Source organism: Lynx canadensis, chromosome C1, assembly GCF_007474595.2.
Source record: "Lynx canadensis isolate LIC74 chromosome C1, mLynCan4.pri.v2, whole genome shotgun sequence".
Lineage (NCBI taxonomy): Eukaryota > Metazoa > Chordata > Mammalia > Carnivora > Felidae > Lynx > Lynx canadensis.
In genome coordinates, this window is record NC_044310.1 from 84,024,741 (window position 1) to 84,048,053 (window position 23,313).

Genomic DNA, 23,313 nt, shown 5'->3' on the forward strand with positions numbered 1-23,313 from the left:
AATTCATAATCTAGCAGGCATGTCAATGTTCCACTATAACTTAAAAAAAAAAAAAAATAGCAGGCCAAGTTTTACCTAAGGGCTGTAGTTTGCCAATTGACCACTGCCTAGAGTACAAAGGATATAATCAAGAAGTTTCACCAATAACAACATAACAAGCAGTTTCACACTAACTTCATGAAATATATACACACATTTCCCTTTTCATTAATGTTCTAAATTAATGAAAAATTGGGCAGATGAAAAAAAAACTGACACAAATTCTTGTGAAGTGAAATTTGTTGAAATAACTATATTTTAGATATATGGATATATGGAAGATATACGGAAGTCATGAGATGAAGAAAAGTTGATCTAGAGTTAGTATGGGCTTCTGAAATGAGTGTCACTGCTTTTTCTGTGATTTAGGTTTGGTAAACTCTTTGAAAGGTTTTATCAGTTATCTCTTTGCCTTAATTGAGGGTTAGGACAACACCACTGAAGCAGCTGAGAATTCATATGCGAACTATTTAAACACATAGTAGATATTCATTAAATAGTATCTATTAGCATAATGATTATTCTTCATTACTGTTATTATTTAAATTATAAGGCAGGAAATTGCCAAATCTTCCTTGGAATCATATTCAAATATTTAACAAGTCTTGCTTGCTAACATTCACAAGTATGGAACTGATTTCCTATTAGAAAAATACTCATAGGGGGCGCCTGGGTGGCGCAGTCGGTTAAGCGTCCGACTTCAGCCAGGTCACGATCTCGCGGTCCGTGAGTTCGAGCCCCGCGTCGGGCTCTGGGCTGATGGCTCAGAGCCTGGAGCCTGTTTCCGATTCTGTGTCTCCCTCTCTCTCTGCCCCTCCCCCGTTCATGCTCTGTCTCTCTCTGTTCCAAAAAAAATAAATAAACGTTGAAAAAAAAAATTTTTTTTAAAAAAAAAAAAGAAAAATACTCATAGGTAAAAGCTCGTAGGTAAAAGAAATTTGGTTTTTAATCCCAAGTCTATATCTTCTTGGACAGTCTCTGGGTCTGAGTTTTCTCAAATTGTAAGTGAAAAGATTGCAATATATTAGCAAGTTAGTCCATTCTTTTGGTTGTCAAAGGTATGAAACATTCAGCAAATGTTCAAAATGAAACCCAAGATCTGCCCATCTTTCTTTTTCTTTCTTTCTTTCTTTCTTTCTTTCTTTCTTTCTTTCGAGACAGAAACAGTGTGAGTGGAGAGGGGGCGGAGAGAGAGGGAGAGAGAATCCCAAGCAGGCTCTGCACTGCCCGCACTGAGCCCGATGTGGGGCTTGAACTCACAAAACCACGAGATCACAACCTGAGCTGAAATTGAGAGTCAGACACTTAACCGACTGAACCACCCGGGTGCCCCAAGATCTGCCCATATTCTTACCCTACCCTAAAGCTTGATTTTTTCTGGATCTTTTCAGGAAAGCCACCCCCACATGTCCACTTCCTTAACTGCACAAGGCTGAAAACTTAGATTTACCCTTTACAGGTCCTACATACAACCCTTCACTCAATTTGCTCAATTTTCCTTCCTAAAAATTCTGATTTCTTGTATCTGCTTTGTTCTACCTCCATCACCAACTCCAAAGACTAAGCAATTACCACCACTTTCCTGGATTCCAGCATAGCTTTCTAAAGTCTCCCTAAATCCAATCTTGGCTCCCTCCAATCCATTTTTAGAGTGGCATAAGAATGCTCTTTCCAAAATGCAAATTGGATCATGTCACCCTCCTTAAAACCATTATGGCTGGCTCCCCATTTCTCTTAGAGTGTAAATAAACCCTGCCCACCTTTGCAGCCTTCCTTTGTTGCACTTCCCAAACACCTTCTGTTCCTTTTCACTGCATTTTGGTTGGAATACTCATCTCCACACTCTTTAGGCACCATATCCTACTCATCTGTGGTATCTCATCTCAGTATCACTTCTTCACTAGTTTTCTCTGACCCCAGGTTGTTTTTGTTTGTTTGATCACATCAATCTCTGATGCTTTTCATCAAAGCACCTATTCCTAATGAAATTATACAGCTGTTAGCATATAACACCTTGGTTGACATGGATCTCTTCTAAGATGGTAAGCTCTATGAAAGCAGAGATGCTGTCTCTCTTTTTTTGCTCACCATTGTATTCCCAGTGCCACAGTGAATGAATAGACTAATGAATGAGCAAGTGTCTAGGCCAAAAATTCTCACATTTTCTGATATTCCTATGTAATTTAAAGTGACATTCCTCTGAAGCATTTTATTTTTACATTGGTGGCTTCTATAATTCTACCCTGTCCTACAAAAATGACACTAATAAGTCACCACTACACATATAGTTTTGTTTTCTTTTTCCAGTAGTGATAATAAATTAATCTGATCCATTTGTGGTCATTTTCCCTCTTCCCTTGTGGCAAGTAAAACATTTATTGCATGGGGTGAAGTGCATGGTCTCTGAGGGTCAAATAGGGCTGAGCCTTAATCCTGGGCTCTCTGATTTAGTCACTCTGTGAGCCTGGGCAAGCAACTCAATAAAACTAGACTTCTTCTTCTACCTGAAAAATGGGGACAACAATACTCACATCTCAATGTGCTGTTGTGAGGAATAATTGAATTAATATAATAAAGACTACTCAAATAACTCGCTACATTACACATAGTTCTATGGCTCAGTAACTTGAACTACATGACTTGACGCAGTCCCTCGTTTTTGAAAGCACTCTGAAGCACACATTTGTATAAAATAATATTAAGCAATCTACAACTTTTGTTCAGCTAGTATTTGTTTTGTATTTTCTTAAGCATAGGGATTCTATTCTTTAACTTTAAAGAAAATGCACACGGGAAGAGAGTGATAAGCAGGACAGATTATAATTCCTTGTTAGAATGTAACAGGCCAGATTTTGAGTACAGTGGAAATTCAGGAAAAATGGGAGAACTGGGTAGTCAGGGACACTTTCTGGGCAAGTTGGCCCTTGTTTAAGAAAAATCTCAAGTGCAAAAAGGATTTGAATAGTCATCAAAGGTGAGGACCAAGGCACCTGGGTGTCTCAGTTGGTTGAGCATATGACTTCAGCCCAGGTCATGATTTCACAGCTCATGATCCCACAGTTCTCCCACATTGGGCTCCCTGATGTCAGCACAGAGCCCACTTCGGATCCTCTGCTTCCCTCTCTCTCTGCCCCTCTCCCGCTCAAGCTCTCTCTCTCTCTCTCAAAAATAAATCAAACATTTAAAGAAAAAAAAGGTGAGGGCTATGATAACCAGCATATTCTTCTCTGCACCACACGCTTCACTGCACTTCTGACATATGGGATTTCACTTAACCCTCAAAAGAGATGTGGGAGATAATAAAACAGTTCCCCATTCATTTATTCATCCATCAAATATTTCCTGAGAAACCCCTATATGCCAGACCCTGTACTGGCTACTGGAAATACAGAGAAGAAAATAAACAAATGCCTTCTGCATGCACAGCTTACATTCTAGTAAGCTTGACAGCAAAAAACCCACAAAAAAATATTGTATACAGTATATAAAAGTTGGAACATGCTATGGAGAAAAGTGAATAGGGCATGAGGAAGGGATTCCTTGGGGAGGGAAAGACATTTTATTGTTGTTTTTTTTGTTTTGTTTTGTTTTGTTTTCAACGTTTTTATTTATTTTTGGGACAGACAGAGACAGAGCATGAACGGCGGAGGGGCAGAGAGAGAGGGAGACACAGAATCGGAAACAGGCTCCAGGCTCCGAGCCATCAGCCCAGAGCCTGACGCGGGGCTCGAACTCACAGACCGTGAGATCGTGACCTGGCTGAAGTCGGATGCTTTAACCGACTGCGCCACCCAGGCGCCCCGGGAAAGACATTTTAAAGACAGTTCAGGGAGACCCCACTATGTTAGAAAAAATGAGGAGCTAAAGTGTGACCTGTTCAAGGTCACACACATAGCAGGTGGCAAAAGCAGGATTCAAACCTAGGTTCACATGACTCCCAGAACTCTGTTTTGCTCTCCAAAATATACGGAGGAGGAGCACCGGGTTTGCTCAGTTGGTTAAGTGTCCAACTTTGGCCATGGGCATGATCTCATGGTTTGTGAGTTGGAGCCCCACATGAGGCTCTCTGCTGACAGTGTAGAGCCTCCTTAGGATTCTCTCTCTCTCTCTCTCTCTCTCTCTCTCTCCCCTCCCCCACTCACTTTCTCTCTCTCTCTTAAAATAAATAATAAATGAACTTTAAAAAAATAAAATAAAATTGATACAGAGGAATGGGCATTCTTGCTGAGGCAAACATAGACTTGACAGAACCTTCTGTGATGCAAAGAAAACTGAGTGGATATGAAGTACAGGATTCCACTGCAAGGAGGGAAAATAAACTTGGCTGGGAAGAGCACAGCAGGAATGTTTTGTTTTGTTTTGTTTTGTTTTTTGTCTTGTTACTAGCAACAGATTATGTTCTAATAAGGAGAGAAGCACAATGGGAGGTATTTGGAGGAGAGTCTGAAGTGAGGCAGCTAGGAACCGAGAGACAGAGGAGGGGTAAAAAGTGCTGATCTTCAAAATTGAGAGGTTATGGTCAGAATGGCCAAGAAATAAGATATGGAGGAGGTATTTTGTAAGAAATAAACTGAAACCAGATGAATCACCGGGCGTGGGGAATGAACGAGAAGAATGAGTCAAGGCAGATGCTAGACATTGGTCTGGGTGACTGGGGGATGTGGATGCTTTTAACTGAAACACAGAGGCTTGGAGTACATTAGTGTTCGTTTATTCTGGAATACTTTCAGAGTTCTGCACACACTGCAAGAAAACTGGAGACACCCCAGGACATTGCAGGCCAGAGCTGTAGACGCTGCTCAGAATAAACGTTCTACTTGCCTAAATGAGAAGCTCAGGAATCGTCACGGATTGCTCCCTCTTCTTCGCCTCCATCCTCTCTAGTGTGCCATCGAGCTCCAAACCTTCCACCTCCACAAACCTCTCAGATACCCTCCCTTTTCTCTGTGCTCACACAGGCCCGATTTGTGCCATCTTATTTCCCTGGTTCTGTACAGTTTACCTCCTCTATCCTCACCTGGAGTTTCACTTTCCAGCAAACCTATTTTCAAGGCACAAATTGTATCATAGAGTAAAAGAAGCTGAAAAGAAGCAAACTATCATTTATGGAACTAATGTCAGTCATTCGTGTAGCCATTTGTTGAACATACACTATTTTATTTAAAGTTTTAAATCCTCATAAGCTTTAAGGAGGCTTTCACTGGCCTCATTTAAAGAGGAAGAGGGATGCCTGGGTGGCTCAATCCGTAAAGCGTCCAACCCTTGGTTTCGGCTCAAGTCATGATCTCACAGTTCGTGATTTCAGGCCCTGTGTCTTGGGATTCTTTCTCTCTCTCTCCCTCTCTCTCTGCCCTTCCCCTGATCGTGCACTCTCTCTCTCTCAAAATAAATAAATAAACATTAAAAAACTAAAGAGGAAGAACCTGAGGCTCAGAAAGGTTCAGTAAATTGCTTAAAGGCACAAACTGAATAAAAAAAAGAAGCTGGGATTCAACCAGCTTTAATTTACCTGAATTCTGACAGTGGTTCTCAAATCACCTACATTAAAAATAAAAAATAAAAAAGCCCAGCTTATTCTAACCTACAAGGCCATTCAGGACATTCACCAGGTGTTTTTGTATTTCCCACTCTTGTCACTGACACTGGACAATTGGTGCCACTCCAGGATGCCACCTCCTCTCATGTGCATGCTGTGCCCAGGCCTACAACTGACTAATAGCTCCATAAATGCCTCTTTTATGAAGCATTTTATATTGCTTCTATGCACTGTGCTTTTTGCCCATCATTCCTTATGCCATCGTTTAGACCTCTCTACTTTACAAAGCTTTCTTTTTTAAAAAGTGTTTATTTCTTTATTTTGAGAGAAAGAACATGCATGTGTGTGCACATGTGCAAGCGAGGGTTGGAGGGCAGAGAGAGCTAGAGAAAAAATCCCAAGCATCAAGACTCGGGACTTGATCCCACGAACCACAAGATCATGACCTGAGCCGAAATCAAGAGCTGGATGCTTAACTGACTGAGCCACCCAGATGCCCCACGGACCTTTCAAGTTTATGTATCACCTCCCTTTTCTAACTATCCCTAATCCCAAAAGAGATCTCTCGAGTATACACACTGATGTCATTACATTTAACCCTCTATAAAACCCTCTGTGTCTATCTTGTTCCACCCAATTGTCATCTCTTTAAGTACATGGGCTCTAAATTTCTCATGTACTTATACCCAGCACCAAGCACAGTGCCTGCATTATAACAAGGGTTCAGTAAATGTTTATGCTATGAAGGAAAAGAGGAAGGGAATATTTGATGGAACAACTTATTACTGTCTGACCCCTGAACCAGACTGTAACTCCCACAGGAAATAGATCGTGTTTATCTGAGCCTCCTTGCACCCCCAGTTCTTAGCACAGGACTTCACACCTATAGACACACTCAGAAGTGGTTGTGCATGAAGGAACAAATGTTTTTTAGTTACTACAGTTAAAGCATTATTTTCACATGACCTTTTCATAAGTTCATTGTCTAGGTGTATGAGGATGTCTGAAGGGCCATTATGGAACACTCTGAATATGTGCAGTAGGAGGGTTTTGAGCCCAAGGGGATCCACAGTCCAACTCATTCATCACATGCTTCTCAGATGAGGAAGCGACTAGGGTTCTAGATTTGGTCTTGCAAGGTGCTCATATAGTCACTGGAAGTAAAGGGAAGTTGGCAACAGCCACAGGAAGATAAAGCAGGAAGATTGATAAGATGCCAGTGAAGATTCTCTGGACTCATGAGGCTGAAATGCAGTTACATGTGACACTAGTGTTTTGAAATTTTGATGTTTGGTTATTTCTTTTCATAGGATTTATGTAAGGTGTTGGTCTGGTTTTATTTTGTTTTAAATGTTTCAATCTGTTTCAAACTGTGGTGAGTGAAAGCAAGGAAAAGGCTCTGGACCAAGTCTGGGCCCCAGTTTTCCTGAGGCTATAGGATATCTCTGAGAGAAAGACTGGGGTGGGCCTGAGTCTCCCAGGTACCTGGGGAACCAGAGGGGGTGACATCAGGAAGAGAAGTAGCACAGAGTGTGGGGCAGAGATGAGGTCATACTCACCACTCTAACCACAGGAGGTTCTACAGAAAAGAACTGCTTAAAATGCCTGGCACACAAAATTGTTAGCTGGAAAGGTTCATACAAGTTTTTGCTTACTGGTTCTAAACTAGGGAAAGGAGCTGAAGAAGAGAAGTTAAGCGCGAGAAGCAATTTAAATGTAATCAAAATGGAAATAAAGTGGTTTTTTTTTTTTCTATTATAATGCGTCAATGCCAAAATCTGTTTTGATTTATAGTCTACACATTTTCCCTCTGGGTTAAATGTTATACACTCATAATGGATTAGTTATTTCTAAAGCTGGACTAAAATGTATTTTCCAACAACCAAAACCTATAGTCATATTCCAAGGAGATTTTATAATAGGAGTAGAGATGGCATGCTCATTTCATTAGAAATCACTACATAGTCTCTTTACTACTTGACAAAATCTGGCTTGAGATGGTACTGTTTTGGAAACCACCCATGGACTTCTAGTTACTGAAGGGAACCAATTCATCTCTCAAACAAGGTTTACCTGTTACCAAGTGCTGTGACATGGCAGTTCAAGGAGAAGACTGTGCTGGGACCCTGGGGGCACTTTGGGATGCTCTAGATACTCCGGGATGAAAAGTGGCCTGAGGAAATTTCAAAATATCCAAGCAATCCAAGTACCCAAGGAGGACTGAGCATTTTAGCCCCATTCCATTTTATATGAAAATATTTTGTTCACCTTTAGGTGCAGAATTTATATATTTTTCATCTCTAAATTTGACTTTAGGCAGGACAAATGAGGGAGGAGGAAGAAATGAATGACTTCAAATGTACATATTATAATTTGACCTACCACATTTAGACAAACCCGGTGATTCACACTGGTATTGTCGTAGATGATTATAGAAGGTTCATTAAAAATGTATTGAAATCCAAATAAAGTTCTACTTACCAGAAATACTGCTATAGATATTCCAACCAGAAAGCCTGCTATCACATCGGACCAATGATTTCGATATTCTGCTACTCTGTTGAGTCCAGTAAGAAAGGCCAAACACATTAAGCCCAAACATAAAACGGGCTTAGCAAGTCTTGTTCCTTTGGCTTTGATTGTGTTGGTGATGTACATCTGAAACATTAAATGAAAAACATAACTTTTCATGAAGGTCTTTTTATGATATACATCTGATATATGTGTATGTACACATATATATTTACAGACATATCTAGGCCTACATGGTCCAAATAATTAACTACAGTTTATGAATTTTTTGAAGGAAGTTTCACAGAAGTAAAACTTAAGAATGGCGATTATTTGGGGTGCTTGGGTGGCTCAGTTGGTTAAGCATCTGACTTCGGCTTAGGTCATACCTTGCAGTTCGTGAGTTCAAGCCCCGTGCTGGGCTCTGTGCTGACAGCTCAGAGACTGGAGCCTGCTTCAGATTCTCCCTATCTCTCTCTCTCTGCCCCTCCCCCACTCATACTCTGTCTCTCTTTCTCTCTTAAAAAAAAAAAAAAAAAAAGGAATGGCCGGGGCGCCTGGGTGGCTCAGTCGGTTAAGTATCTGATTTTGGCTCAGGTCATGATCTCACGGTCTGTGAGTTCAAGACCCATGTCGGACTCTGTGCTGTCAGTTCAGAGCCTGGAGCCTGCATTGGATTCTGTGTCTCCCTCTCTCTCTCTCTGCCCCTCCCCCACTCACTCAGAAACTCTGTTTCTCTGTCTCTCAAGAAATAAATAAATGTTAAAAAATATTTCTAAAAAAAGGAATGGTGATTATTTCATTTTACTTACCTGATATTTACTAATGGTCAATCCTTATGTAATATTAATCATCTAGAAACACTCAACACTCATATTCCAAGTGATTTTTTTTTTAATTTTCAATGTACCTATTAAACTATTAATATTTAATGATTAATGTAACTTGTCTTATCTGAATTTACATCTTAGATCACTACTGTTAGAAGGGGCAAACTGATGAACAAGTGTTTTTAATGCTTACATTTTTGTATGCTGTATTGGGATGATGCATAATTGATAATTCAGAACTTGTGAATGTAGCTATAAAAAATAAAATAAGGTGGATTTTCACTAAATGTCTAGACAGTACGTTGAAGAAGGAATTTGAGGCTCAGTGCAGGGCCAGTGTTTGCTCTTATGTTGTTATTAGAAATTGTGGAATTACTTTGTTTTAATTAAATTTTATCAGCCAGAATTAGGACAAGAAAGAAACTTAATTACAACCGGGGAAATGTCTCCTTAAAACAAACAAAACAATTAATAGATACCTGCGTTTTTGGTGTCTTCACATATGCTAATGAAGAGCATATAGTGCCAACTGACTGCACTAAATGAAATGTCCTCAAGTTGCAAAAGTCACCACACTCAAGAATAATTTTGTCTTTCTTTCATTCTTATTTATTGTATAGCTCAATTGCTGATAATTTAAACCTTGTGTTACTACATAAGCAAAGCTGTTGACTGCACGGGAAGTGTGTCAGTTGATACATCAAGTCATTAGTAAAGTAATTATAAAGGAGGTAGCTTTTACATTACAATACATTGTTATGTTGTTGATGTCAGTGGGTATCTAACACTGATGATATACTCAGAAAAAATACTTAGAGATGCATTTAATCACTTGCCTATTGTTCTGTGTTGAATAAAAAAAATACACTTGCCTAAGAGATTAAACCAAACATCAGCGCTTAAGTTTTTACTTCACAGCAGCCATTTCAGAATGCTATGAAATCCAGTAATTATCCCCCCCCCCACCCCGCCTTTTTTTTTTTTTTTTTCTGGGCAAAGTTTGCAGCCCTGTTAGCTGCCAGAAGAGGCTGCATGAATATTTAAACAGCCCATGTGATACAAGGCTTCTATCTATCCAAGTTCTAGCCCTCTGCAGTCTCTCTCAGGCCCCAATATTCTGGGGGGGTGGGGTGGGGGGGGGCAGAGGAGGGTGGGAAGCTGAATTGTTCATCTTGGCCTTGCAACCTTAGGTCTGTATATTCTAAGCCTGTGCTTGGAAGAGCTGAATAATTTCAGTTACGAAAGATAAGTATACATGAGACAGAAACAAAAAGAGACAAGAAACAGAAAATGATACTCTGCCATCCCGAGAGAAGGTATTAAAGAGTTCTGCCCACACAAATAACAAGGGAGGGATATCACACTACTTCAGGTTTCCAGTGATGCATCTAATGGAATAATTCCTTATTTGACTAGTGCACACAAATAGGGAGTGAAATTTGGGCTGCTCGTGAGATTTTCTTTAACATAGCTATACGGCTGATTATTTCTTACTTTTGCATTTCTTCACATTTGTCAGAACTCTAAACATACCCTATCCTTACTAAGACAAAATAAGGTGGAATGACAATTGATCAGTACTAATATTGCTAATAATCATTGTAGCTTTGATTTAATGAGTGATCCCTGTTCAAGGCAATGTTCTAAGTATTTTACATTAATTATCTTATTAAATTCTTGAAATAGCAATATAAGTCAGATCTCATCATTTCCTTCATGTTATAGACGAAAAAAATTGAATCAAGATAAAGCTTATAATGAAGAAAACACAATCTGACTATTGGGGTGGCACTGTTGAGAACAGAGAATGTAAATGAGAAATAAGGCACCTCTTAGTCTGTCTTCTTTCTTTACTGATTTCTTGCATGGAGGAAATGGCCAATGGACATAAGCTGAGTATGAGTGAATGCAACAGAGGTGAAGTCAAAGATAGGAGAAAGGAGGCTGCTTTTGTATCATAAGGTGAGGCTACGTCTATACTCTGCTATTAGGGAGAAAAAAGAAGTAATGTAGGGGTGCGTGGGTGGCTCAGTTGGTTAAGCGTCTGACTCTTGGGCTCAGGTCATGATCTCACAGTTTGTGGGATAGAGCCCTACATCAGGCTCCATGGTGACAGAGCAGAACCTGCTTGGGATTCTCTGTCCCTCTCTCTCTCTCTCTGCCCCCTCCCCCACTCATGTTCTCTTTCTTCCTCAAAATAAAGAAATAAACGTTAAAAAAAATAATGTAAATATGGTCTGTATGGAAAATCTACAGAATCTATATGGTTTTGGAAAGCATTTGTCTTCCCTTTCATCCTCAAAGGCCATCTCAGATACTTGTCCAAGTTGTGTACACTTATAGTAATCTATAAGCTTGGGTGATGCCTCTCTGAAGTCTCTTTTGAGTGTTTGCTCTAATTGCTCTAATGACTCAGCATTGGTTATAGGAAGTCCAAAGATACAGTCAAGCCACTACACAAACTCACGAAAAAGCTTCTTTATGAGGAATAGCCTGGGAATTTGGCTCTTCCTCCACAGATTCCCACTTAATGTCCAGACTCAGAACGGAAAAAGATTGCATTTTAAAGGTTATGGGAAAAGGTGACATTTGTTCAAACACATTCAACTTTAAGGTGGATTATAGCATTGCTTTATAATACATAGATTTTTCTGGCACATAATCAGCATGGATGTCACAAAAGAAAAATTAGAGAGTTTTCACTTCTACTCAACAACTCTTTGGTACTTTATGAATGTAAGTGCCTTTTACCCAGTCTAATTGTGTTATTCTTACAGAAAGTCTATTATTCCTAATTTGCAGAAGAGGAAATTATGGCATAAGAATCTATTAAGCAAGTTGGATACAGTACAGAAATTGATTATTTATGCTCTCTTGGTCTTTAATTCACTTATGAAACCATCTAGGTTAACCAGATGTCAACATGTAGCTAAAATAAAACACAAACAGAAGACTATGATTTGAGCAAGATGAAATCCACTCAGTCCTTAAGGGTCAGTGGATGCTCACTACCTTACAGGTGTCCCCATTATCTAAACATTATTAGCAGTCCTTGTTTGTCCATTCCATGAGTATTTATTAGCACAAAGATGCAGAAGCCAAAGCTGATCATTTGCTCTCTGCTAACAGCCTGATATATATTCTTCTACACCTTTCTCTTTGCCTATACAAATAGATACAATAACTTACACACACATATAGAGGGGTTGTGCTTGTTTGCTTTTGCTAAAATGTAATCATAATGCCCATGTTATTCAGTAATGTGAATTGACTCACTTCGGATAATAAACATCCATCTGTTGGGTAAGTTGAGAAAGTACCATATAATATTAAAATGACTATTATAGGGGCACCTGGGTGGCTCAGTGGGTTGAGTGTCCGACTTTTAACTTTGGCTCAGGTCTCATGGATCTCACGGTTTGTAAGATTGAGTCCTGCATTGGGCTGTGCACTGACAGCATGGAGCCTGCTTGGGATTCTCTCTCTCTCCCTCTCTCTCTCTCTCTCTCTCTCTCTCAAAATAAATAAATAAATAAATTTTTAAAAATGATACTATTATATAAGTAAATAAAAACAGACAAACATTTGTGTTTGTTAAGCACCTACTTCCTATACAACTGAAACTGTTACTTCAAGAGGAAACATCTATGGTGAGATCCAGAAGGATGAGTATGAGAGTTCCCAGTAAAGGGGAAGTGGCGGGGGTTGGGTGGGGGTAGGGGGAGGTGTCCTAGACCCAGGGGACAGCAGTGATACCCCTGCTATGTGCTCTCCAAGAATCTTGTCTGTCCTTTCTCAGAATGCTTACCACCATGCATGGTGTTTATTCATTTTAGTTGTTTCCTTCACTAGAGTGAAGATACAGAAGTGAAATCTGGGTTCTGCACTATAAACACTGTGATAAGTTAGCACTTTGCCTGACACACAGTGAGCACTCAATAAAGCCTTACTGGACTTTCTGAATAAAAGAATGAATAAAATGAAAGTGCAAATGTGCAGGGGAAGGAGAATAGGGTATTTCAATCATAGCATTTTTTACTATCTGAAATCATGTTATCCATTTCTATGTATATATGTTTATCTGTTCCCTCCATTAGAATATTCCATTAGGATGGAACCTACATCCATTCACCATTCTGCCTGATATGTATAGATCACCTTCTACATAGTAGGTATTCAAAATTATTGTATGAATGAATGCATGAATGGCATGCTTGGGGAAAAGTGAATTTCTGAACTCTTATATAGTCTGAAAGTATATATCACTAGCTGAAATTGTCTGGTGCAAGTATTTGTTTACTTGCTATTGTCTTTCTCCTTCTTGTCTATTTCATACTGCCTGGAGCCATACCTGGTGCAGGGAGGCACCTATGATAAGAGAAATATAGCTCCCTGAAGGTTCCCACACACTAATCCTATGAAACAGAGGAAGGGAGCCATAAGCTAAGGAATTCCGATAAACCCTAGAAGCTGGAAAAATCAAAGAATGAATTCCCCCCTAGAGCCTCCTGAAGGGGTGCAGTTGGGCTGAACCCTTGATTTTATCCCGGTGAGACCCATGTTGGATTTCAGAACAGCAGAACTCTAAGATGATAAATTTGGGTTAATTCACTAAGTTTGTGGTAATCTGTCATGATGTCAAAAGAAAACTACTACTTTCAATCAATATCTGCTCAGTGTGTGAATCAAAAAATGTACTGGGATTTGTAAAACTGATCCTGAGGAGGAGAGAACTGTGGCCTAGTGAGTAGCTCATCTGTTTTGCAACCAATAGGACGCGGTTTAATTACTATCTCTGCCACTTACGTAGATAAGCCTTGTTTAAGCCTTGGTCTCCTTATGTACGAAAGGTAAATGCTAGTGAAAGTATCACCACACAGTACTGAAAGGAGTAAATGACATCATATAGGTAAAGTTCTTAGCACAGAGCTTGGCCCACAGTGAGTGCCTAGTAACTGTAGAGGTGAAGTCAGGGTGAGGCTGAAGAACACAGGAAGCCCAGGACCTATCGGTGCTGTGTGACGGTGAAGGCAGTGCCTGGTGAATGGGCATAATTAGGTTTTTGGTGTCACTGTGATCAAGCATGTGGAGAACTTGGTTTCTTCTCTTGTTTCTATGCTTCTTGCACTTTTTCCATATGCCATTTTGCCATTTTTCCCTCTCTTCTAAGTTTTCTGTCTAAAGAGAGCCACTAATTATTTCTTTGCAGGTAGTTGCCACCTACTTTATCCTTTGCCTCTTCTTTCTTATAGACTAAATGGCCTCAATTCCACCCATCAGTATGGAAATAACTCTGTGGCCAGACCCCTCAGCAACATGACATTCTTTCTAGTGCTTCTGACATATTCTAGTCCTCCTCCCAAAATGCAGAGTCCAAAATTAAGTCCCCAGTGCATATCCACTCTGATCAGCCTGGAGTGCAACTGTAACTTTTCTGGATTGCATCCTACGGTCTTACTCGTAGATCTATATTTCACAATTAGGTTAGGACTGGATTATCTTCAAACTGATTTCCAGGTTTTGACTATTTTGATTAGTACAATCTAAAAAAGGAATTGGTTTTTTTGCTTTTCTTTTTTAACAACAATATACCACTACTGGTCAGAGTGTTTGTGATTTACTAAATCACAGTTTGTGATTCTATCTTACAGACTGATGCCCTAGCAAGTTCCCCTCATTTTGGACTCCTGGGATTACTCAAAAAATCAAACTTCTTAACTGTTTGCAAAATTACAGTCTGCCCTGTCAAGACCAGTTTGAACTTTTAGGATGCCATCTATCATATTAGTGCTTTCTCTGAGCTTCTCGTTAGCTCCATACAGATCATCGCTAACAAGACAGCATCAAAGGTGGAACTTCATGGCACTCCACCAGAGATTTAGTAGCAAATGTGTACAGGGACATTGAACACCATCTTTTAGGTTCATTTATTAAGCCAGCTGTGCAATGTCCTGAAAGTCTTATTGTTGCATCCATACTTATCCACATTCATAGATTTGCCAAGCAGCAATGTGAAGCTGCCTGACAGGGTATATAACAGAATGGTGATGGGAGGTAATGTGATAATGGAAAGGCCATAGACTTTGCAGCAGACAGATTTGTGTTCACATAATTCAGACCTTTCAGGGCTGCGATAGGGGACTGCAATGAACAGTAGTATATTGAAGCCATAAATTTTATATACAACAATCTAGATTGTATAAAGCATACAGCTACCTTATTTTCCATCACTGACCTAAACTTCATCATGAGCATCCATCCAAGACTGAATAGGAATGAAATAGGGGAGGGAGGAATGTTTAATAAACCTTCAGTTGTTCTCAGCTTCTCACTCTTCCCTTTCCAGCAAAATGGCACTCCAGCTGCAGGACTGTGTGGCCCAAGTGGGGAGGCAATCTCAGAGCAGCCACAGGGCTGTCCCACAAAGTGGCCTCTTCATCTTTGCTGGTTCCCACTGCCCTATGCATCTCCTACTTGGTCTCCACAGTTTGCTCTAATGACAACTATTGCTAATGTCCTTGTGAGCCCATACTGACTTGTTCCATCTAGGCTCACATGCTATAAAAATCCTCTGTATCTCCAGCACATCTGCTTTCTAGCCCCAGGTGGGTTATCTGTCCTCCCCAGCTATGTTACACGGTACTCTGGTTTCCATCATGCCTATCTTTTCTGCTGCCTGCACTACCTGCTCTAGAGATGCATTGAGAATGAATTCTTCCAGTTTTAAGCCAGAAATGAGGTATAAGCCCAACTATTTTTTTTTCTTCAACTTTTCTGGAGTTTCTATTATCTGTTATCTATTAACTGTAATCTGTTATCTATTATCTATTCAATTTCCTTCTCAGGCTTTCTAACCTAAGGGCACTCACCCACATGATCACATCTGCCATTCTGTCCTTTCTCTCCTCCAGTCTTCCCACTTCCTAGGCCCAGAAATGCACCTTCTCCTCACCTAGGTTGACGATAACATCTCTTACATTATATCCTATGTTCTCTCTATTACTGTCTTATAATACTCAGATCTTCAAATTTTGCTTTTGGTATGTAAAGGTAGCTTTGGAATTTAGAAATTCCTTTTCTCTTTTGACAAAGAGAGATTTGATTACTAAAACCAAACAGTGTCTTCCTTTTTGATCGATACTGTCTCATCTCTTTCCCACCTTCCCCCAGATTTACTGAGGTATAATTTGTAAATAAAAATGTATATACTTAGTGTATACAACTTGATGTTTTGATATATGTATGCATTGTTAAGTAATCATCACAATCAAGCTAACTAATATATCCATTATCTCATACAGTTACCATTTTGTATGTATGTGTGTGGTGGGAACATTTAAGATCTACCTGCCCTCTTAATAAATTTTAAGTATACAATACAGTATTGTGAACTATAGTCACATTGCTGAACCTTAAATCTCTATGTGGTACATATAGTACATATACAATGGAATACTATTCTGCCTGGAAAAAAAAAAAAAGGAAAAGGACACCCTACCATTTGTGACAACATGGATGAACCTGAAGGACATGATGCTAAGTGAAATAAGCCAGGCACAGAAAGACAAATACTGCATGATCTCTCTATGCGGAATCGAAAATAGTCAAACCCACAGAGCAGTGAATAGACTGGTAGTATCCTGGAACTGGGGAAATGGGAAATGGGGAGATGTTGGCCCTTGTCTTATGGTCCATCCTTCTCAAAGGCACTGAAGAATAGATGAGAAATCCTAGAGCCATATTGTTCAATATGGTAGCCACTAGCTACTATAGCAATTGAGCACTTGAAATGTGGCTAGTGGAACCAAGGGATTGAATTTTTTTTTTTAATTAACTTTAGCTAATTTAAATTTCAAAACTCGCACTTTATTTGATTAGAAAATTTTTTTTAATTTAAAAAAATTATGAATTTCTAATTTTAAATTAGAAAAATTCCAATTTTTTTTTTTATTTTTAGAGAAAAAGAGTGAAGTGGGGGACAGGGCTAAGGAAGAGAGAGAATCTTAAACAGGGCTCCAATCCAACTCAGGGCTCAATCCCATGACTTTGGGATCATGACCTAGGCCAAAATCAAAAGTTGGATGCTTAACCTACTAAGCCACCCAGGCACACCTCTGAAAAATTCCAAATTAAAAAATTTGGAACAAGCTGGGTATGTGCATCTAGTTTTTACACTGTAAATTTTATGAGATCTAAATTACAGATAAAATATTTCAGATGAAAATTTAGTGACTGAATAGAGATGTACTGCAAGTGTCAAGTATACACTGGATTTCAAAAACTTTGCCAAAAAAGGAAAGCAAAATATCTCATTAATAATTTTTATGTTAATGTTGAAATGGTAGTAAATATGGATACACTCAGTTATACAAAATATATTATAAAATTAATCTCACCTTTTTAAAAACTTCTTAAATGTGATTACTAAAACATTAAAAATCCTATATGTGATTCATTTTGTGTTTGTACTGGATAATCTGTATAATCTATTGGATAATGCTGACCTGAATAAGTGTCATGATTTAAGGGAAATGAAAAATATATCAGTTAATTATAAATAAAAAAAAGATTGTATGCTTTTCAGCATTTATTTCTACTTTGTTATTTCTATTATTACATTGGTTGGGCTTGGGCACTGAACCTAAAACTATTTTTTAGGGCACCTGTGCTTTATCAAACAATAGTTATTTATATTTTTGTATCTGTATTTATCTTGTATACCTATTAATATATTACAGCTTAAGTAGCATAATGTAGTAAAGTGATATTTGGGAATTATTTTGAATTTCAGAATCACAGTCTATTTTTTTCAGGTTCTAATTATCTTAACAGCTACTTTTTAATGTTTGACCTCATCAAGTTATTCATTTGTTTTGTATTTTACAGATACCCTTTAGGTACTTGAAAGATTCCATAGGAGGAAAAGCTCAACTTTATGAGTTTAATATTCTAGATTAAAATGTCAACCTACCTTTGATTATTTCTGTGACTTTAGACAGATACTTAACTTCCCTGAGTCTTATTTTTATATCCTTTGTAAAATGAAAATGACAATAACAGTTTGTAAGATTTAGCACAGAAACTGCACAAAGAATATAAGTTTTGGCACCATGAAGATTTTTGTTTATTTTGTGGCTCGAATATACCTAAAGGATTAAAAAGATATTATTTAGATTAAAACTATATATTTGCTGGGAGAACTAACAAATTCAATTACCTCCCATATGGGCATGGGGGTAAAGGTCCTCAAACATATTGTCATTGAAAAATGAAGGGCAGTCACCCATTTCCTTACAATATACTTAGTGGGTACCTAACAAAAGATTACATAATCACGAACACAGAATTGATCATGTAGTTGATGCCCTTGAATGGGCAACAGTAGGGAGTTACAAATGTGGTGTAAGTAACAACACCCTCAGTGTTCAGGACCAGCTGGTACGTGCAGTTAAGATCAGAATATGCTCAGTGACTCAGCTGCCCCCAGCACAATGGCCAATTGATGGTTTGGTTGTAAATAGCAGCCCCTTCATCACTGACACATTTACCTTATCCCTGTAGTGCAGCCGTGGCTGATTTTACATGGAGACCATTTCTGTGATCCCCTGATAAATATATCGTATGCGTGGCACTTCATCTATCAGCTAGAAAAATAAAAAACACTTCTACTTGACATTTTCTGTGTCATCTATAAAATTAAGAACTGTACATATTCACCATTTAACATTTATTTTCCATAGACCAGATTAAAAGTAAGATGATATTTAAATAAAGATGTGGGGGGGGAGCCTGGGTGCCTCAATCGGTTAAGTATCTGACTTCAGCTCAGGTTATGATCTCATGGTTCATGGGTTCAAGCCCCACATTGGGCTCTGTGCATAGAGTTCAGAGCCTGGAGCCTGCTTTGGAGTCTGTGCTCCATCTCTCTCTTCCACTCCCCCACTTACTCTCTGTCTCTCTCAAAAGTAAATAAACATTAAAAAAATTAAATAAAGGTAGGCTGCCATCTTATTTCTGATTGTGATGCAAGGAAAAGAAAGCTATGCCATGTGTGAGGAGTTACATGCAAGCAAAAGATATTTGATTCCTATGATTTGAAGAACTCTGGCATTTGTCAGATTTAAAGTTTGCTGGCTAATAAGTAAGGAACTAAAATTAATACGTAAAAGAATGATCTGGAGATCTTTAAATACTACAAAAGTGTGTATTTGACTGCTAGATGAATTTAAGAATCAGTTTTAGTTAACTTAAAGGCAAATGAAGAAAACAGAACCTGCAAGAGTCTTAAAATACACAAATAAACTTCAGTTTAATGTCAGGGACAAGAAATCAGGGGTAAAACAGTGAAAGCACATCTCAAATCTCTCTGCCTAATCCTCAAAAGTGTTTGAATTTGTAGATCTTAGGATTCACATGGTCTTTCAGACTTTCTTCGGTTAAGGAAAGAAACTACAATTACGAATGTGTGATTGGTTATTCATATATATAATCTCTGTATGATGTGTACTATGTATGTCTATATAACATAAAGAATCAGACAAATTTTAAATGTTAAGAACTGGATTCACATCTTGAGATATCATCTTAAATTATACAATAACAGGAAAAGATTCATATCATAGCTTAAACAGATAAATGTCCTATCACAATGAGGACAAGAAATGTGTGCCACAAGACATGCACACACACACAGTCTCATAGTCACTGTGTTTATGTGAATTGAAAAAAAATATATATATATATATGCAACCAGCATATATATATCATATATTATATATATTGTATATATATTACATTGCATATATATATATATATATATATATATATGCAACCAGCAACAAAGTACTTTATCAATTTTACACTAATTTCAATAAACATCATAAATATTAACCACAGCTTGATATTTCGAGGTAATTGAACAGTGTACTTGTAGGATATCACTGACCTAGTTCCTAACACTCATCTGTGGCTAAATCACAGGAGTCAGGAGATTTCCTAGTTGGTCACCCAGGGATCTTGGGAGGCACCTTCTTTACCCCGCTCTCAGTGTTGGAGGTTTCCCTCCCTCATTCCCTCAGTTTTCATTTAACTAAAAGCTGCCTAGATCCATCCCATCGTACTCTAATCCCATTTCCAGCTTTCACCTCAGTCTCCCTCAAGAAGAAGATAGGAAGTGGAAAGCATGAGCTCCTGTGTCTGGCTACTCTTCTCCCACACCCTCCAGCCTCTACCCCTCACCCCAAGGGTCTAGGTTTGGGGCAACCAAGTTGTCACATGTCAAAACATCCCTCTCTCCCAGGTGCCTGCTCTTCATCTCAAATCACATTCTCAGCCTGGGTCCCAGGTGTTGGGGGAGAGTGATCTCCTTCTCATCTTGCTATCCAGCTTTAGGTTTCATAATAACTACTGTGAAAAGACATCATTTTTGTATTGAAACGATATATTTTTCCTCTCCTTTGCTAGCTTATGAGGGATAGAAACACCCTTTCTTCTTTGTCATCTCAGCGGCCAGCATGACTCACTCTCAATAACTAATCATAATGAAAGTTAAAACTTGGCATCAGACTGTGCCAAGAGCTGCACATGTACCAATTATGTAATCCAAATAAGCCCGTGGGATTGGTACTTAACAGGAGAGGTAAGTAAGACACAGAAAGGTTAAGTAACTTGCCCATGGACTTAGGGCTAATAGTGATGAAGCAGGGATCCAAACTCAAGCAGTTTAACTAGCAGTCCATGCTCTGACTGCCCTGAGGTTGTATGAATAGAGAGGTCTCTGCCTCAGTCTGTGGGGGATGGATGGGGCTCAAGGAGTTCTTTGAACAGGAGTGAGAGCACACACAAAGGAGACACTGGAGGAACTGAAAATAACTCCCTGTGTCAGACAGAAGGCTCTGTGGGTGGGGCTGGGGGTGAGCCCTGGGAAGTACCTGCAGAGAGGGGAGTGGCAGAAAATTTAGATAAAGAGGTTAACAGGGGCCAGGTTACCAAAGGATTTGTGGGGCAAGTGAGGGAGTTTAGGTTTTTAGGAAAAGGAAATGGAGGACCATTAAAGGCGACATGAGGAGAAGATCTGAGTTTTAAAGTGTCACTTTGGCTCAAGTGGTTCTGGGTGTTGAAGCCTCATGTACTGAACTGGAGTTATGAACAGATTGGGTAAATATTTAGTATGCTGAATTGGCAAGACTCATTGGCTAATTAGGTGTGTGTGTGGAAGGAGGGTGGTGGTGGTTGTGTATGCATTCAAGTGGATGAATTTGAACTGAATGGAGATCAGTGGGGGTAGAAAGTAAGGTGAAGGAGGAGTAAAGTACAACTAGTCCCCAGCTTCAAGAGCCAACAAAAGTTTCTAGTGAGAAAATCTATATACCCCCCTGGAAGGATAATTATGTGCACTTATACACCAATAATCAAAATGTTTTACTTGTTTTCTCATGGAAACACTGTACTCCATGGGAGTCCTACGGCACTATTAGTAATTACATGTTAAGTATATTAATTAACGAGCTATACAGGTTTTTGAAGACTGATCTAGGCACCAAAACTCCATGCAGGACATGGCAGCCAACACGCACATCACTACAGGGGCTGGGAACATAAGAAGAGTTGAGAGTTTAGGAAGCACTGAATAAATGAGTGAATGAATGAATGAATGAATGAATCAACATAATGTTTTGGAAACTAGACTTGTGTCTATATTACACTGGTAACATCTAACTGGAACAAAAATATATATAAAACTTACAGCAAATTCCACAATAAATAATCTAACTCTGACTTTTTTACCTTATGTGTTACTTTAGCTATTTTCCTATGTGCATAGTAGTTTTTATATTTCAGAAATGATCTCCAAGAAGCTGTATGTTTTCCACAATTCTATTGGTTTTCTGAAAAATTAATGGCTATGGTAAAAGAATCTATTTTCTCTCCCATCTTCACGTTGCAGGAAGCATCTGCATTTGGTGGCCATAGTGAGAGGGTCATGTCCCCAGTGGACTTGGAGCATCTGAGTTCCAGTCTTAATACTCCAGTAGATTGGGGATATGACATTACTGAGTGACTTACTCTCTCTGAGCCTAGTTTAATCATTGGTCAAATGTGAAAAGCAGCAGTGTAATCCCTCATATGAACCACTGAATCATGAAGTATTCCAGAATTCAGAATATTTTCAGATTTTAGAAAGGTAAAGTGAGGCATGTACTATTCATTACACAATACCCACAATGGGGTCAAATGCCACACCCACAATGAAACATATTCACACTTCTACATTTAAATATATGGACATTCACAGTTAAGGAGAATACATAAGACTCTAAGTAGCTTCACATTCATTCACCAAATTAATTCAGGGCAAATCAGGTTTGCCATTAGAAAATGTTCGGTATGAGCACCAATTCCATTGGTGAGTGCCTGAGGAAGGGCTGGCAGGGAGATTTCCCCACACTAGCAACAAGAATTCTCCAGACAGCAAGCGTCCTAGAATTCAACTCAATTCTGACACTATCTACCCAGAGACAGCACCAGATTCCACAGGTTAAGGACTCAGTCTTTCAAGACTGACACTCTTTGCCACTTCAGGACACAAATTGCAAGCCCAGATTATAGCCTGTGCTTCTGACCTACCAGCTGCAGATTGGAAGTTCCAGCGACCCCCCTCCTTGGGTTCGATTAATTTGCTAGAGTGGATCACAGAATTCACAGAAACATTTCACTTGCTAGTTCACGGATTTATTATAAAAGGATGTAACAGCCAGATGGAAGAGTTGCATAGGGCAAGGCATGGGAAGGAACACAGAGCTTCCATGGCCTTTCCAGGGGGCCTCTTTCCCCAAACCTCCACATGTTCATCAACCCAGAAGCTCTCTGAACCATATCCTTTCGGGTTTCTAATGTAGGCTTCATTACATAGGTATGACTTATTAAATCATTGGCCATGGCAATGACTGGACTTCTAGTTCCTCTTTCCATCCAGAGGTCAGGGGGTTGGACTGAAAGTTTCAACCTTTTGATCACAGGGATGGTTCCCCAGGCAACTAGGCCAGGTCTTATGGTTACCTAGGGTTTTCCAAAAGTCACCTTATTAATGTAACAAAGAAACATTTATCGGTCTTGTTGCAAGAAATTCCAAGAGTTTTCAGAGCTGTGGGCCAGGAACTATGGATAGAGACCAAATATATATGTGCTAAAAATCACAAAATCACAACCACCAAAAAAACAAACAAAATAAAAAAATAACATTGCTTTTATAGTTTTCTGTTTTTGTTTTTGTTTTGGAGAATTTAGAACCAATAATAAGGGATTGTGAAACTGTGAGCTGTTCTGAAGACCAGAATCAGGTGCAATAATGATATTACTAATGGCCAAGTGCAGAGATGAGGAAATGAGCTTCACATA

General features: G+C 39.0%; 1 protein-coding gene across 2 annotated transcripts in view; it reads right to left on the reverse strand.

Moving 5' to 3' along the window:
* PLPPR5 (phospholipid phosphatase related 5) overlaps nt 1–23,313 on the reverse strand; it is a 124,130-nt gene that overhangs the window by 31,947 nt on the left and 68,870 nt on the right. For both annotated transcript variants that reach the window (XM_030327381.1, XM_030327380.1), the window contains exon 4: nt 8,057–8,233. In XM_030327381.1, the coding sequence (XP_030183241.1) occupies nt 8,057–8,233 (177 nt within the window). The remainder of the gene's footprint in view (nt 1–8,056; nt 8,234–23,313) is intronic.